This window comes from Haliotis rufescens, unplaced genomic scaffold (genome assembly GCF_023055435.1).
Source record: "Haliotis rufescens isolate VD_foot unplaced genomic scaffold, xgHalRufe1.0.p SCAF_38, whole genome shotgun sequence".
Lineage (NCBI taxonomy): Eukaryota > Metazoa > Mollusca > Gastropoda > Lepetellida > Haliotidae > Haliotis > Haliotis rufescens.
This window is the reverse complement of record NW_025964090.1, coordinates 2977928-2995663: the sequence shown is the minus strand read 5'-3', so window position 1 is coordinate 2995663 and position 17736 is coordinate 2977928. Positions and strand designations below refer to the sequence as shown.

General features: G+C 42.2%; 1 protein-coding gene across 1 annotated transcript; it reads right to left on the bottom strand.

The window, feature by feature from the left end:
- Positions 1-3078: 3078 nt before the first annotated feature.
- LOC124123904 (failed axon connections homolog) lies at positions 3079-17390 on the bottom strand. The gene is made up of 6 exons (XM_046487102.2): positions 17241-17390; positions 7804-7918; positions 6786-6982; positions 5518-5708; positions 4863-4979; positions 3079-3329 (listed from the first exon to the last, which is right to left on the bottom strand). Exons 1-6 carry the CDS (start codon positions 17243-17245, stop codon positions 3223-3225), a joined length of 732 nt encoding a protein of 243 aa, XP_046343058.2. The 5' UTR covers positions 17246-17390; the 3' UTR covers positions 3079-3222.
- Between the last annotated feature and the right edge of the window lie 346 nt (positions 17391-17736).

Below are 17736 nucleotides of genomic sequence, written 5' to 3'. Positions count from 1 at the left end.
AAAATATTCTGTTGACATCATAATGCCGCAGTATAATAATCATTAACTGACAAAGTCTGTTGTCAATGAAGAAAGCCTATGTTCCTACACTGTTCAGTGTCGTTTTACTAATTTATCATTTTACTAGTAAGCATCAACTTCGTAAATATTTATAAAAACTGATAAAGTAATTTCGCATAATTCATTGCGAACATACTCCATTCTTTCTTAGACCATCTGTTCTGGGATCCCAAATATACATTGTACAAAACTTTGATCATATTAGAAATAGAACAACTTAATTGTCGTATGTTATCCAATTAATACATACTTTTCTTAATCAAGCTTCAACATTACCATAAGTATGTATGCCACTATAGCTAGTAAGTCAATCAAGGTAAAGTAAATTGTTCACTTCATTCTTAAGATCAATATGAATCGTAGCCAGAACCCTTTTTGCGAATGCAGCTGTTTGTTTGTTTGTTTGCACTCAGCAATATTCGGGGGCACGGGTGGCCCAGTCGTCTAAGGCGCCGCGATTCGCTGTGCAGAGTTGCGTCCCTTGGGCACGCCAGAAACCTATGATTGTGGGTTCGAATCCCGATCGCCCCGATTATGTTTCTAGGTTTGTCAGCACCATACCCGTGCTCGTGGGTTTCACCGAAGTGGTAACCGTCTGATTCCTGCATCACTTCCGGCTTTCCTCTAACATTAAGCTGACACGCCGTGATATGACTGGAATACTGAACGTTAAACCCAACTCACTCACTCAGCAATATTCCAGCTCTGTAAATAATCGAGTCTGGACCAGACAATCTAGTGATTATCACCATGAGCATCGATCTAGGCCATTTGGATACGAAGACATGCGTCAACCATGTCACCAAACCTCACCATCCGATCCCGTTATGCAGGTACTAATATATGGAAGAACATGATCCTGACAAGCTTTTATTGTTGCGAATTACTTACTTCAGTTCACTGTAAAACTCTTGAACTAGCTGAAAGCACACAGAGCTATTTTGCCAGGATTGTACAACGTTTTGACGAACGCTCTCCCACTGTCGTCACCATTGCTTATATAGGACCGATGGTTGGCTATAAAGATGATGGAAAACTATAATCATAACCACTTGACACAGACTCACGAAATATCGCGATGATTCATTAACGGAGATAGCTACATGTGATCTGATCCTTATAGGGTAAAAAAAACAAGCCATAGCCCTCGGTATGGTTCGACGTTTTCTGCTTCTGATTGGCTGGCATATGAGGTAGAAGTATACACTATCTGGGGTATCACTAGGTTATCAGGTCACCATGGTCACCACTTCCCGGGTGTGATTGGCTGGCGTGAGGTACAAGTATACACTATCTGGGGTATCATTAGGTAATCAGGTCACCATGGTCACCGCTCTCGGGTGTGATTGGCTGGCATGAGGTACAAGTATACACTTACTGGGGTATCATGAGGTAATCAGGTCACCATGGTCACCACTTCCCGGGTGTAAAGAACACTCGGTTATCTCTATTTACCTGACGTAGCATGGTGCTCTAACGATAACCTCTCTATCAGTGGTGATGTATGTCGCAGTAGTAGCCCAGGCTAGTTCAAGCAGCCACACTGTCCCACCCACAGACCCACAGACAGACAGACAGACTGAGTGAGTGAGTTAAGATGAGAGATTTGGTTTGATCTAAGATTAGCATTTGGCAGGAGGGGAGTTGAAAATCAACGTCACGTCACCCGCATTTCTTTTCGTGTGTCGGTAGACGAGTGGGATGCGAGTTGAGCACACAGTGCGGTGATCTTCATGATTCAAACCAGACACAACCAAGCATAGACTCCTCTCCTGTTGCTTCTTTGAACTTGTGTCTTCCAAATTACACCCAGAAGACGCAAGTTACTTCCAAAGACAACGAAAACTCACAAACGCATCTCCCGACACTCACTGCACAGGCACTTGGTCACAACAGCGTATGAATTTCTGACCACGCACACCTGGTAAAGAAATACCACGATTTGCTGTGCAGAGTTGCGTCCCTTGAACACGCCAGAAACCTATGATTGTGGGTTCGAATCCCGTTTCGTCCCGATTATGCCACACCAGTCACACTTCTTTCACATCCTGGCGTCGAATGCCGTGAAATCATGAAACAGACGGTCTTCAGCTAAACACGCCGATATTCAGACACACTTCAATATGGTTCTATTGTCAATCACAATGTACCAGCAGACCCATTCCCAGTAAATCTACATGTAAATGTTGAACAGCATCGTAGATCGGGGTTGTCATCTGGCTTCATGCAATTTGTCAATAGCACGGAGATGGTCAACAACTGCTTCGACAGCCACTGACAATGGTGACGAATAACCGCGAAGTTCGGGGTGGAGAGTGAGTGAGTGAGTTGAAACTTACGTCGCTTTCAGCATTATTCCAGCAAACTCAGCGCGGGGCACACCAGGGCCCACTTGCACAAAGCGATCTTAGCGCTAAGACTATCGGAAGCCTATGTTAAAGTATGTGAGTTACAATCATCTCAGCGCTAAGATCGCTTTGTGGAAGTGGGCCCAGAAATTGGCTTCACACATTGTGCTCATGTGGGGAACGAAACCAAGTCTTCGTTGTGACGAGCGAACCCATTTACCACAATTCTACCCTACCGAGGTTTGAAATTAAAATAGATGGTTTATAGATCTCGATGTCAACAACATGTCTCACAGTTTCAAAACACAGTAGGTACCTCTCCGTAATACCAAAGAACTCTTTAGTGGGAAGATAACGAGTGAGACATCGGATGAGTATGGAAGCGTATTCTTGCCACAGTCTAAAAAAATATCATCAGCGTAGAGGATAGTACTTATATTTACGTTGATGATACTATAATCTACAGAGATGATGCTTTCATCAACGTAGATGATGCTAGTCACATCTACGTACAAGATACTTTAATCTACGTACATGATATAATAATCTACGCAGAAGAAAGTATCATCTACTGTCAAATTATCGACTTTGGTAACAATATTTTCTCGAGTGATCGACACTAGTTCCGGGTCAGTTATATATAACCTCTGGCTTAATTAATAATGACCGGTTAGTTTGACTTTCTATCTTGACATGTCTTTATTGAGACACTATCTACACATTGCATAAAGTACATCTTCATGTCAAAATGGACCATCATCAAACGTCGGTTTTACCTTTGACGTTCATAATGATCATACACAAAAGTCGGATTTTATTTTGTTGCAGTTTTAGTTCCGTCCGCCGTGATGCAGTCCTCCCAGTCGGGCCAAAATGTCGTCTTCATTCGTTCACAATACTCCACCAAATTTTGGAATTTTTCTGAAAAAAAAACGAACCGAAGGATATTACGTCAGAACTTTACTTTTCTCTCGATACTGGGTGTGTGAATGAGTGAATGTGATTTTACGCCGCTTTTAGGAATATCAAGGCTTGTGACACCAGCAAAGGCTTCACACATTATAGCCATGTGGGAACTCGAACTCGGGTCCTTAACGTGACGAACGGAATATTTAACCGCTAGACTACCCCACCGCCCCACTCTCGATATAAACCACTTACACATATGTTCTTGTAGTTAAGGTCATGATATAATAATACTCAATCAAATTTGTAAAAGTTTCTGAAAGAAATCCGAACCGAAAGGTATTATGTCAGAACGTTACTTTTCTCTCGACCGCCTCCGTGGTCTAGTGGTATCTCAGTGAGCTAGCACTATAAAGCGGCATCAAATGTAGTACAAGCTTAAGCAGCCACACACACATACACACACACACACGCACGTGCATGCACGTCTCTATATATGTACAATGATCTTGGACGCGACGTTAAACCCAATTTCACCTCACCTCACCTCATAAACTTTTCTCTCGCAATGAGCCGCTAATATTACATATGTGTGTTCTTGTAAATCAGGTTAATACGGGAAAATATCATTGGTAGTTGATGGGTTTTCTCTTGCAGTTGTACACCTGAACCGAATATCACGTTAAGATGAGTGTCAGCTTGATTAATATGGAAATATTTTTGTCAATTTTATTTCCTTGTTGAAAAGTTTGTTCACGGTACACATGCTTTGCAATTCAAATCCTGCATTCGACCGAAATCTGCACAGCAATCGCCAAGTCGTGTACGAACCGGGTGTTTCGTTACGCGAATTTTGTTTGAACGAGACAAAAACTCGTTAGTCCAGCCAAAATATAACTCAGAAGTTCCAGCCGAGTTCGGCAAGGGTTGAAACTGGCCATTTACAGTCAGTTAACGCCCTTGCCTCGGGAAGACGCATGACCAATTGCCATAAATGGCTACGACTAATACAAAGTGGAGACAACTCTGTAAAATTACCCAAGCTTAAAACAACTTCGTGCGCATGTCAAGCAGTGCCTGTCGCTTACACAGACGTACGACCTCTTCTGTATCACGTGATATACTTGTCATGATATGAGTGACTGTCGGTCTTCACCAACTATAGCCTGGAAATGGCCACATACCCATTGAGCGTAGATTCTTTAAAATCAGCATTCGGTCTCAATTGGAAACACTACAAGGTAGAAAATGTATACATATACATTTTAGTAAATACATCTCCTCGGAATTTCAGAAACCTTAAAATCGAGGAAATCTGTGTCAACGATGTTGTGCAGGCCGATGCGTGGAATCAAACGTCTCCACAGCGTAGCCAGGTGTCGATCATACCTCACCACAACCGCATTGTGTACTTTAACTCCCTCGATGTCCGAACAGGACGTATCTCCCTCCTCTTTACCCTCACTCGGCATCAGGGGGGGTTAAAGTGGCGAGACACGCGCGCCACCTGACGGCACTGTCGATGGTTTTTGCGTGGTACATATTTACCGTTCACGAGTTGTTCCCCTTTGGTTCCTGGACACTGCCAGCAAATCTGACACAACTGTCCAAACAAAGCAGCGTCCGTCTCGCATGGTTGATCGCCGAAAAAGAACTTCTTTGTCCCTGTTAATATAGGAAACAGTTTTAAAGATGAACATAACATAATGTTTTGAAAACAATGTTTTTTGAGTCCTACTGTGCAGTGGACAGAGCGACTGTCCTGATAGCGGAAGGCTGGTTGTTTGATCTCCGGATGCGTCATGCCAAAAGAAGTTAGAAGATGGTACTTGGCACTCGGCATTAAGGGAACAAAACAAGCACTGGTCAGTTTCGGGGTAGAACAGTCTGAGCTGGGTCAAAGCAGCCATAATACATGTACAGTAAACTACGTTTATAACGAACACGCTTGTTACGAACTGACGGATAAAAGGAACTGTTTTTTTGTCATTTGCCGGTCATTTGCTGTATATATGCTGTGTATATGCTTCTAACGAACATCGGTTATAACGAACTAATATCAGCAGTCCCTCTGAGTTCGTTATAACCGTAGTGCACTGTATACTCGTGCATGCACGTCACTATATAAGGGAAATAATCTTGAACGCGACGTTTAACCCAATTTGACCTCGCCTCACCTCATCCACTTATCGACATTCCTTACCTAGATAGACTGACAATGATCTTAAATCTTCCTCCATGATGTGCAGCACTTCCTCATGAGTGTGTCGGCCGATTCCGTGGGCTTTCGTATTACTCCGGAAAACTCGTGTTCCAAGCCAGATTACTATTCTGTTCAAGTCGAAATGTTTTTTCACGTAGTCCAAATTCTCAGCTCTGCACAGGCCCATACACCTGCAAAGATAAATAAAGGTCAAAACATCACCGGGGTCTAACCATCGTGAGTACGCCATGAGTGAGAGAGTTGGGTTTAACGCCGCTTTTAACAGTATTCTATTTATATCACGGCGTGTCAGCTTAAAGTGGGAGGAAAGCCCGAAGTGATTGCGGTCTCAGACGTTTACCACTTCGGTGAAGCACACGAGCATGGGTATGGTGCTGACAAACCTAGAAACATAATCGGAGTGAACCGGGATTCGAATCTACAATCATTGGTTTCTGGCGTGCCGTGCCCCCAGTCCGTCATGAGTTTGCATACACTGATGTACATCTGCTGAATAAATAAGGCCGTTTATAACTCACGGAAGTCAAATGAGCTCGACTCCGTGCATGTATGCACGTTGTGCGATCCCTACCATTGCCTAACACTGGAGCAATGTGAAGAGCAGATAGCCTCAAGACCGAGGCACGGTTTTCAAGCGAGAAATAGTGTCTTGTATGCGATGTAATCTGATCGATCAATGGTGTCGGAATCTGAATGTAGCTCGATTCGTTGGTTAAAAAAGCGACCACACCCTGTTGGTACTCATTGATTGAGTGAAGTATTGACGATGGGATCTAGCAAAGTATGCAACTCTCCGTCCAAAGACATTATTTACTGCTTTTCACTTGCGACGGTCTGCTTGACTTTAGACATGAGAGACTACACAAGGACAAAATGACACAAGTATATTTCGAAAGAGGAACAGTACGGCACAAGGACAATGAGACAGACATAATACACCACAAGGTCAATAGGAAATAAAGACAATACGACACAAGGACAATATGACACAGGGACACATGGACAATTAGACAGGGACAAGGACAATACACAGGGACAATACGACACAAGGACAATATGACACAGGGACAATACATTCAGTCAATATGACACAAGGACACATGGACAATTAGACAGGGACAAGGGCAATACACAGGGACAATACGACACAAGGACAATACGGCACGGATACGGCATAAGGAAAATAGGACGCAAGACGACACAAGGACAATACGACACAAGGTCTCCGAATAACTACATGAACAAACCAGAAAAGGTTTTCTTCCGCCATCTTCCGAAGGGCATGAGCAATAGCCCTTTGCTCATCGGTCAGGTGACTGTTGAGGTCAATGTTCAACTTCCGGTTCAGATACTCCACACAGAACTGCGAGTCGGCCACGGCCTCTCCGTCGTATTTCATCCAGGGAATCCTGCCTTTTGACGACCGCTCCCAACTGCAATTGTTCTGAAATAGTGATATGTGATGATTAGGCTACATAAATCCTGGTACTTCCTCCGATTGTTATTCTCAGCTTAAATTGTCCTGCCATGGTACTGTGGCATCCTCGATTATCAAAGGTATAATGTTCATTCTGTTATAATTAATAGACTTTGCGAAATAAGAGATACGAATGATATAGATTGTGACGAAACGACACTGTGGTGGAGAAAAGATCTTTGATATTAGTCACAACAGACTGTAGATGCTATACCCTTGGTAACCAAGGATGGGTACTGTGTATGTACACACAATCGTTTCTGTTATACGGGCGAGTCCCAAGGAGAACGGGATAAGAAAGATCCCCAGGACTATATTGCTTGTAGTTGGAGGCGACTAAACTGGATCCGGTCATGTCCAGTAAACGATTTTTGTGGAACCGGGGGCCATAATATTACGCTTTTACCCCAGGAACAATCCTGTTTTTCAATCTGTTTGTTTTGTTTGTTGTTCAACGCCGCATTCAGCAATATTCCAGCTATATATCTGTAAATAATCCAGTCTGGACCAGACAATCCAGTGATTCAAATCATGAGAATCGATCCACGCAATTGGGATACGATGACATGCATCAAGCAAGTCAATGAGTCTGACCTCCTGATCCCGTAAGTCGCCTCATACGACAAGCATAGTCGCCTTTTACGGCAAACATGGGTTGCTGAAGGCCTATTCTAACCGGATCTTCACGGGTTGATATTTTAATCAAACCCTTTCCCTTCAATTATTTATTGATGAAGAATTGTAATGTAAATACATGCCCGACGATAGCCACGACTAATTCCACTGACCTGGTATTCTATTTTGGCCATTCGGAGAAAGGTCTCCAGCTTGAGAGCAAATGGGGAGAAGCTAGGCGCCCTTGGCCCTCTCGGTATCTGGCAGAGAATCACCTTGGAGGCAGAACTGAAAAACAGGCATGAAGACTAGGCTAGGCAAAATGTCAGTTCTAACAAATTTGGTTCAAGTCATTTAAATAGTCAAAGAGCTGAGTTTCAAAAGGAGCCTAGAACCTACAACGCAGGACATCAAGTATTCGGAGGGTTTGATTTCATATTCTGTTCAAGCAGGTTTTCAGGCCTGTTTAACATAATTGTGGTATCAGGTTTATTTTCAATGGTCAGTGTTTGTTTATAGGGGTATGTGTTCATATAAACGATTCATGTTGGTATATCATGTCGGAATCAAGGTAGCAACCTTACACAAAGTCCACAAAGTGTTATTTTCCATGTCATTGATACGGTTATATTCCCTTGGACCAACTATGACAATTTAGCAATTATAAAAATCCAAGATGGCTGCTAAAATGTTATCCAAGATGGCCGCCAGATTATGTTTACGTTCTATACTACAACTTTGAAACTAATCCTCATACAACTCGAAAAATACAAATGCTTTTTCCAATTAGACATACTATTAATTTCTGGGCGGTGGGGTAGCCTTGTGAGGGAGCTAACTTCGTTTGCCTAATCGAAAGTTCAAGGTGGGCCCACATTCGAAACTAAACGTACTTGTTGTTGATGACATGTTCTACGTAAACATACGATCGTATTTCGTACGCAGATTATACACTTGAAAATAACATACTGGTATGCGTAATCATTTTCTTCATATATTATATTTATTCAAAATTTTAATTTCAAACCGCTCCCGTTTGTGACCTAGGAACGTGTTCTATTGGATTTTGACTGTGATCGCCGAGCTAAATTCAATTGTTAAATCTACATTGAAAACACAGTATGTTTATCTCAGATAAGGGAAGTCTTTGGAGACCGACCTTTAACATTCTTGGGCTGGGATTTTTGTCTTCAAAACACGCAAAATAATTCCCGACCCCTCCCAGAATATATAACGGCTGGTTCCTTGTGTCAGCGGAAATAACGCATACAGAAGCATTATTTTCAGTAAGTTGGCAACACCGATAATAGAAATGGAAATATAAAAAAGTATTTATTACCTTCTTTGCAATGTTATATAAAAATATAATCACAGAATGAATTTTCTAGGAGTAGCAAAATTCGTCATTGCAATCATGTTTGATACATTATACACAAGTCCTATATACATATTGCCTAATTATAGACATTGACTGTAATGTCTATATCAGTTGTGACAAGATCCGTCATTCATTACAATCACGTTTGATACATTATACACAAGTTCAATATAAATGTTTCCTAAATATAGATATTGTATGTAACATGTACATCAGGTGTGGCAAGATCCACCATTCATTGCCATCACGTTTGATACATTATACACAAGTCCTATATAAATATTGCCTAATTATAGACATTGACTGTAACATCTATATCAGGTGTGACAAGATCCGCCATTCATTGCAAACACGTTTGATACATTATACACAAGTTAAATATAAATGTTGTCTAATTATAGACATTGACTGTTACATCTATATCAGGTGTGACAAGATCCATCATTCATTACAATCATGTTTGATACATTATACACAAGTTCAATATAAATGTTGCCCAATTATAGACATTGACTGTAACATCTATATCAGGTGTGACAACATCCGTCATTCATTGCAATCACGTTTGATACATTTTACACAAGTTCAATATAAATGTTGTCTAATTATAGACATTGACTGTAACATCTATATCAGGTGTGACAAGATCCATCATTCATTGCAATCACGTTTGATACATTTTACACAAGTTCAATATAAATGTTGTCTAATTAAAGACATTGACTGTAACATCTATATCAGGTGCGACAAGATCCATCATTCATTGCAATCACGTTTGATACATTTTACACAAGTTCAATATAAATGTTGTCTAATTATAGACATTGACTGTAACATCTATATCAGGTGCGACAAGATCCATCATTCATTGCAATCACGTTTGATACATTTTACACAAGTTCAATATAAATGTTGTCTAATTAAAGACATTGGCTGTAACATCTATATCAGGTGTGACAACATCCGTCATTCATTGCAATCACGTTTGATACATTATACACATGTCCTTTTGTATATGTATCAGGAACCCGAGGCTATACAGTCATATGAACGCCATGAGTATCTTCAAACATTCTTGCTTGACATCTTTTGACTTTTGTCGCACATACTTCAGTCATTGAAAGTGTGTAATATAGCTGCTTCGTAACCTAACTTAAAGATGGCACCCCTAGAGAATGAAGCAAGCACTGCAAGGTTCAGTTCTACACATCACGTCACTGATATAACCGACCGCCTCCGTGGTTTTGTGGTAGACCGTCCGCCCAGAGAGCGGAAGGTCCGGGGTTCGATACCCGGCTGCGTCATTCCAAAAGACGTTAAAAGATGGTACTCGTTGTCACCCTGTCTGGCGCTCGGCATTAAAGGGATAAAACAAGGCATTGTCGGCTCAGAGTCGGTATACTGTGTCTGAGTGGGGTATTCATGCTAAACTGCGGCATGGTATCTCAGTGGGCTAGCACTATAAATCGGCATCAGTCCGGACTAGTACAAGCAGCCACACACTCAAATGTGCATGCACGTCGCTGGTTAAGTGCAATAATCTTGGACGCCACGTAAAACCCCATTTCAACTCACCTCATCTCGCTAATTTAACCGAAACTCTGCATGTTGTAACCTGTAGTTGTCAATATCATAATTTCAAGACGCCTTCCAACACTGATTGAAGACGACATTTTCTCTATGAATACTGCTGGAGTGGTCAATGATGCCTAGTTTGACACGAGTGGGTAGAACGCTTGACCCAAGCAGTGATAACTCACCGGGTGCCTATTTGTGTGATTCCTATTCTTTGAACGATATTGTTATATACTTGTTACAACTGTGGTCAATAAACCGTGTTTGTGTATATATTCAAGTTGGTATTTCCGCTATCAAAAGTGTGCATTGAAGCCGTCTTATTGTTGATAGTCATTTAGGAGACATAAATGCGAAGTTTTATTTATTCGAACAAAAACCACTGGCATTTTTCGCATTTAATTCAAGCTCGCGTTAATTTGAAGATTTACAGTATTAGCTTCCGCGATGACTGTTTCAATCAGAGGTTGTTACAGGGGTTGAATCCTCTGGCTGACCAAATAAAATCGAGTATTTTCAAAATTCATGGTAGAATATCCATTATAAAATTCAGGGAATCAAACACATAAGTAAAGCACCAGCCCCCCTCATGGGTATTGACAGGGGAGTGTATGCAACAGTGTTGTATGTCACATCCACTGCACCTACAATAGGAGAACTGTGGCAACTGAAGTAGATGGTGCCTCTATACAGTCTCATGTTCCAGGGGACGGCGCTCAGTGTGGTCACCTCTGTACTCACATTAGTGGACACTGTCATCTTCATCAGTTTCTTCTCATTGTTATAATACAACACACCAGCTGTCTGATCTAGGGTAACAGCATACATGTTCCTCCCTGTGGCTAATGTTGCCAGACCTTGACCATCATATGTCACTGTGAACAGTTTCCCGCGATTACATCCATAGATCCTCTTTCTCCTTGTATCAAGAGTTATTTGCCTTGGAATGCTTCCGTACTTGGATAAGTTAATGATGGCAGAAAAGTCTTTCCCCTGTGTAGATATGCGGCTGATTGAGTATCGTGGTTGATACGTTGCTATGAATACAATGTCCCGATCTTCATCAATTGCCATGCCATATGTCTCTACACCTTTTCTTAGCACCGTCACGTGACTTGTATCCAGTGTAGATGACACTATTTTATCAGGGTAGGCTAGTCCTATCAGAAGTTTCTTTGTCTTAGCTATGTATGCAACATATGTTACCTGCTTCATGGTGTGATACTGATAGACACTAAGTGAGTTACTGTGAATGTTGAGTTGACGGAACTGGTGCTGGTAGTTTGACCAGAGTGGAGCAATCAGGATCCTACTTTTCTCCTCCTCTGGCCTGGGTGTCATCACTGACGTTGTCGACACATGTGGCCTGGAGGTTGTGGTTACATTTACAGGGGCGGGGGTACAAGAAGACGCACCGAGAGCTGTTTTCATCTGTAACATTTGGGACTGACACGTTTCATTCAATGCCATGTATCGCTTGATGTCAGTCTTGAGCTCGGCAGCAGTAACATCACACTTCTGTAGTTCTATTTTCAGTCTGTGTTTATCTCTGACACAGGTATCACTTGCGTTCTCTCGATTCCACACATCTGCAATCTTCAGCATAGATTCATGAAATTCACCCGTCTCGTCCTGGAAGTCTTTGAGGGATCTAGAGACATGATGCAACTGTCTCTTCATCTGATGGTAGCCCTGTTTCAGATGCCGCAATTCAGAGACAACCTGACTTTTCACCATGTCCTGAAGAGACTCTCCTTGTAGAATCTCGGCCATGGCTTCTCTCACCTGATCCCGTATGTTTTCCTTCAATTCAGATCGAAGTGAAGTTCTGGCGACATCTATGGTGTTACGTACCCTTTTTTCCATACGGAGCATATCGACCTTGTTCTCAAGCAGTTCCTCCTCAAACTGTTCCAATTTGTGTGAGAGAGACACAATACTGTCCTGGCTACTACAAAAACAGATTACGGAGGTACATGTCAGCAACCAGAACAGGCATTTAAACTCGATCATCCTTAGGGCTGTACACTATCCTCTAAGATGTCCTTGTCCGTTAGAGCGATGTGTGCGTTTACCTCTTGGTGTGTAACGACGTTTTCTGCTACTGATTGGTTTACACTTACTGGGTTATCATTATCAGTGTTGCTGGTAACCTGTGGTTAGGGTTAGGGGTTAAATCTCCTGGGTGTAAAGAACACTTTGTTATCAGAATTGATAGCTGTGTCATTGATGTTATGATGATGTATGTAGCAGTAGTAGTCCGGGCTAGTTCAGGCAGCCACATAAACAGAGACAGACAGATAGACAAACAGACAGACACACAGACAGACACACAAACACACACACACAGAAACATACAGAGACACAGAGCGACACACACCATTGTCATATGGCCTCACTATAGGTGGAGGAACAATTAATAGAGTGCAGCAAACGAGATAAGCAGGTTGCACAGAGAGAGAGAGAGAGAGAGAGAGAGAGAGAGAGAAAGAGGGGAGGGGAGAGAGAGAGAGAGAGAGAGAGAGAGAGAGAGAGAGAGAGAGAGAGAGAGAGAGAGAGAGAGAGATAGAGAGAAACAAAAAAACAAACTGTTATTCTTTGGTCAACTATTTAGACAGAATAATTCCTTCATTTCGAAGAAACTTTTCTAATTGCTATTAGGCATCTGTTTTGCTTATTTAAAATGTTGCACGTTTATGGACAAACAGAGATGGTGCTCTTTGGTCACAAAGGCTCTTAATCAATATGAAAAGGCATTACACTCCAGCGTGCCTTACAACTAACCAGAACTACAAACTGTTCATGAAATTCACCCAACAGTGCGTATGCATCATCTGTGGAAAGTAGCATACGTTCATCTAACACGCAAACTGTACATATCATCCATGATATATCTGGCATCAATAAAACCTGGTGATGTTACATGTGCACCATGGCACACCATAGTACCGGACTGTAAAAAACACGTCACCATTGACGGTGAAGGAAATACAAATTCGAAATGATACCTCTCCACCCCGAACCTAGACGTGGGTGGACTTGACCTACTGCGCGGTTACTACTAGTCATTGTGGCTGTTGACATACATTGACACTATTCGCGACCAACTCGGGTCACTCTGGGACAAGCCGAATGGAGACTCGTACCCCTCTCGAAGATTTCCACCTTCACGAGATTTTTTGCTTGGTTTGTTTTTTAACGCCGCACTCAGCAATATTCCAGCTATACGACGACGGTCTGTAAATAATCGAGTCTAATCCAGTGATTAATGTCATGAGCATCGATCCACGCAATTGGGATCGATGACATGCATCAACCGAGTCAGCGAGCCTGACCACGCGATCCCGTTAGTCGCCTCTTACGACAAGCATAGTCACCTTGTACGGCAAGCATGGGTTGCTGAAGACCTGTTGTACCCCGGAATCTTCACGGGTCACCTTCACGAGAACTACTTCAAAAAAGAACTACAACTCTAACCCTACCCGCGTCTTATTGTATAATTAATATAGGCGTTCAGCAAGGTTCATATACTCCTGTTGTAAAGTTTTGAACTACTCTTTAAAAATTATATATTTGGTAAGCTTTTCAACCCAATCAATCTCAGCTGTTTCTCGTTAATTCGCAAATTTTGATTTTGTAAAAATAAGGTTTTAAAATATGATGAAGAAAACGGTTTTGGGTTTTAAATCATTCAACAATGCATTTTGCAGACACATTCAATAAAATTATCAATTTTGATTTTGTCTTTTCCTTGCTTGAAACGGCAATTTAACACTTTATATGACTGCATCCATGACTCAAATTGTCCTTTCCCGGACAATATTCAAACCCCGCTGAAATTACCAAGTACATGTTGCTGGTCAGAGGCAACTGAATAGATGGGGTGGTCAGGCCTGGTGATTTGGATGATAGCATCTCATCGTACCTCGATGGCATGGATCGTTGCTTACAATACCAATCACTTGCTTGTCTAAGTCGCGATTATATACGAGCAGTCATCATATAGATGAAATATTGCTTAGTGCGTCGTTAAACAATAAAGTAGGGAAGTATACAATTTGAATTTGTATTACTGTTAATGAGTGAGTGAGTGAGTATGGTTTTAGCAATATTCCCGCAATATCACGACGGGGGACACCAGAAATGGGCTTCACACATTGTACCCACGTCGGGAATCGAACCCGGGTTTTCGGCGTGACGAGCGAACGCTTTAACCACTAGGCTATATGTGCATTAGCCTGCCCATACTGTGGTATATACAACAGGTTGCGCTGAAATTAAAACATCTGTGTTTGAAGGGTTATTTGACAATTTAAGTACATAAGTAATTTTATTTTAATTTGAGTAATATTTATTATATCTAGCACTATCTGTGATCCCTTTGCTGCATGTTCTGAGATCGCTGACTAACGTACAAACATTTTACTGACTCGCAAAGAAGAGCAACTCAGAGAAGTTTCGTTTTCACTACCAAATAAAAGCCATCACTCTCCGATCTCCTTGTGGGTGAGCTGAGGTGAAATGCGGTTAACCGTCGCGTTCAAGAATATTGCACTTATATAGCGACGTGCATTCACGTGTGTGTGAGTCTGTGAGTCTTCCTGTACTGGTCAGAACTAATGCCGGTTTTATAGTGCTAGCTTACTGAGATATAAAGCGGCAGTTAAACATGGATTCTGTTTTAAGGTAAGAAAATGCATCCCTAAAACCTTAGAAAATATCAAATTCAACTTATAAAATGGCGGCTACTTTCATAATAGCTTTGATTGTCTTTTTATAAATAATGAGATTGAGATGATAATTTTTTCACCTCACTCAGATTAATCACCTCGCTCAAACACAGTATACTGACTCCGAGCTGACCAGTCATTGTTTTATCCCTTTAATGCCGACCGTCAGGCAGGGTAACAACAAGTACAGTACCTTAAGGTCTTTTGGCATGACGCATGTTAAACTGTGCCATGATATCTTAGGGGACTAGTACCGGCATTAGTCCAGACCAGTTCGAGCTGATACAAACGCACACGCACATAACACAAAACTACACATACGCACACACACACAGACACGTATATGTACTTCTCTATATCTTTCCATTTCACCCCCTTATCGTAGAGACCGCCTCCGTGGTCTTGTGGTAGAGCGTCCGCCCGGAGAGCGGAAGGTCCAGGGTTCGATCCCGGGCCGCGTCATACAAAAAGACGTTAAAAGTTTGTACTTGTTGTTACCCTGTCTGGCGCTCGGAATTAAGGGGCTAAAACAAGGACTGGTCGGCTCGGAGTCAGTATACTGTGTCTGAGTGGGGTATTCATGTTAAACTGCGGCATGGTATCTCAGTGAGCTAGCACTATAAATCGGCATCAGTCCGGACTAGTACAAGCAGCCACACACACACCTACACGTGCATGCACGTCGCTATATAAGTGCAATAATCTTGGACGCGACGTTAAACCCAATTTCACCTCACCTCACCTTATCGTAGACGTACTTTACTCACGTTGTCATACTGTTATCAGTTGACCCACCACAACAACGTACCCGAATGTATGGCCTTGATGCTGACATAAACCTTGTGATGATAAGGGCAAACGGTACAAAGTCCAGCGTATATTGGTTACGTTAACCTGGAGACTCTAACATCATAGACATACAGTAAACTACGGTTATAACGAACTCAAAGACACTACTATGTTTAGTTCGTTATAACCGTAATTCGTTATAAGCATATATACAGTATAACAACAGCAAGAAGTCGGGACTAAAAAGTTAGTTCGTTATATCCGTTAGTTCGTTATAAGCGTGTTCGTTATAACCGTAGTTGACTGTAATATTATACTCCATGTCTTTGATCAAATTCCTCAAGCTCTCGCGCCTCGCTACCTTAACACTTGTTAGAGAGGTTTGCTTGTTTCTTGTTACAGTAAACTACGGTTATAACGAACTCAAAGGGACTACTATTTTTAGTTCGTTTTAACCGTAATTCGTTATAAGCATATATACAGTGTAACTACAGCAAGAAGTCGGGACTAAAAAGTAAGTTCGTTATATCCGTTAGTTCGTTATAAGCGTGTTCGTTATAACCGTAGTTGACTGTACTTTTGTTCTAACCAATATTCCGACCGCCTCCGTTGTCTAGTGGTAGAGCGTCCGCCCGGAGAGCGGAAGGTCCGGGGTTCGATACCCGGCCTCGTCTAACCAAAAGACGTTAAAAGATTGTACTTGTTGTTACCCTGTCTGGCGCTCGGCATTAAGGGGCTAAAACAAGGACTGGTCGGCTCGGAGTCAGTATACTGTGTTTGAGTGGGGTATTCATGTTAAACTGCGGCATGGTATCTCAGCACTATAAATCGGCATCAGTCCGGACTAGTACAAACAGCCACACAAACACACACACGTACATGCACGTCGCTATATAAGTGCAATAATCTTGGACGCGACGTTACACCCCATTTAACCTCACCTCACCTCTAACCAATATTCCAGCTACATGACAGCAGTCTGTATATAACCGAATTTGAACCAGACAACCCAGTGATTAGTCGCCTCTTACGACAGCTATCGGAACGTGTAATCGTTTGTATACCCACAGATTCGTTCGTCAAGGACGAGCAAACACGAAGGAGCTGTATGGGAGCTTCGTGTGCAGTATTGACCTACCTCATAGTGACGGGAAAAAGTCAGCCGTGGACACACATATCCCTGTGATGTCAATGCCACTCGCTGTTGTCGGTGAGTCAGAGTTGTCAGCAGATATCATGAAAGCCATAAACGTTATGTGTCATTTCTTATCTGCTGCAACAGCGGTCACCTGGCGACTGTGGAATGCGTGTACATAAAGGTTGGCTAACTTCGGGCAAACTCCTGTTGGGGTGTGATATGCATGGTGCTAAAGCCTAGTGAGGTTGTCGGGGTGTGACATGCATGCTGCTGCAGTCTAGCGGGATTGTTGGGGTGCGATGTGCATGCTGCTGCAGTCTTGTGAGGTTTTTGGGGTTTGATATGCATGCTGCTGCAGTCTTGTGAGGTTTTTGGGGTTTGATATGCATGCTGCTGCAGTCTAGTGAGGTTTTTGGGGTTTGATATGCATGCTGCTGCAGTCTAGTGAGGTTGTTGGTTGGTGACATGCATGCTGCTGCAGTCTTGTGAGGTTTTT

Excerpts from the sequence above, each read along its gene's own strand:
- LOC124123904 (XM_046487102.2), bottom strand. Across the intron at positions 6,983-7,803 it reads TGGCCAAAATAGAATACCAG|AACAATTGCAGTTGGGAGCG; the intron begins GTCAGTGGAATT and ends TCACTATTTCAG. Across the intron at positions 3,330-4,862 it reads AGGGGAACAACTCGTGAACG|AAAAATTCCAAAATTTGGTG; the intron begins GTAAATATGTAC and ends TTTTTTTTTCAG.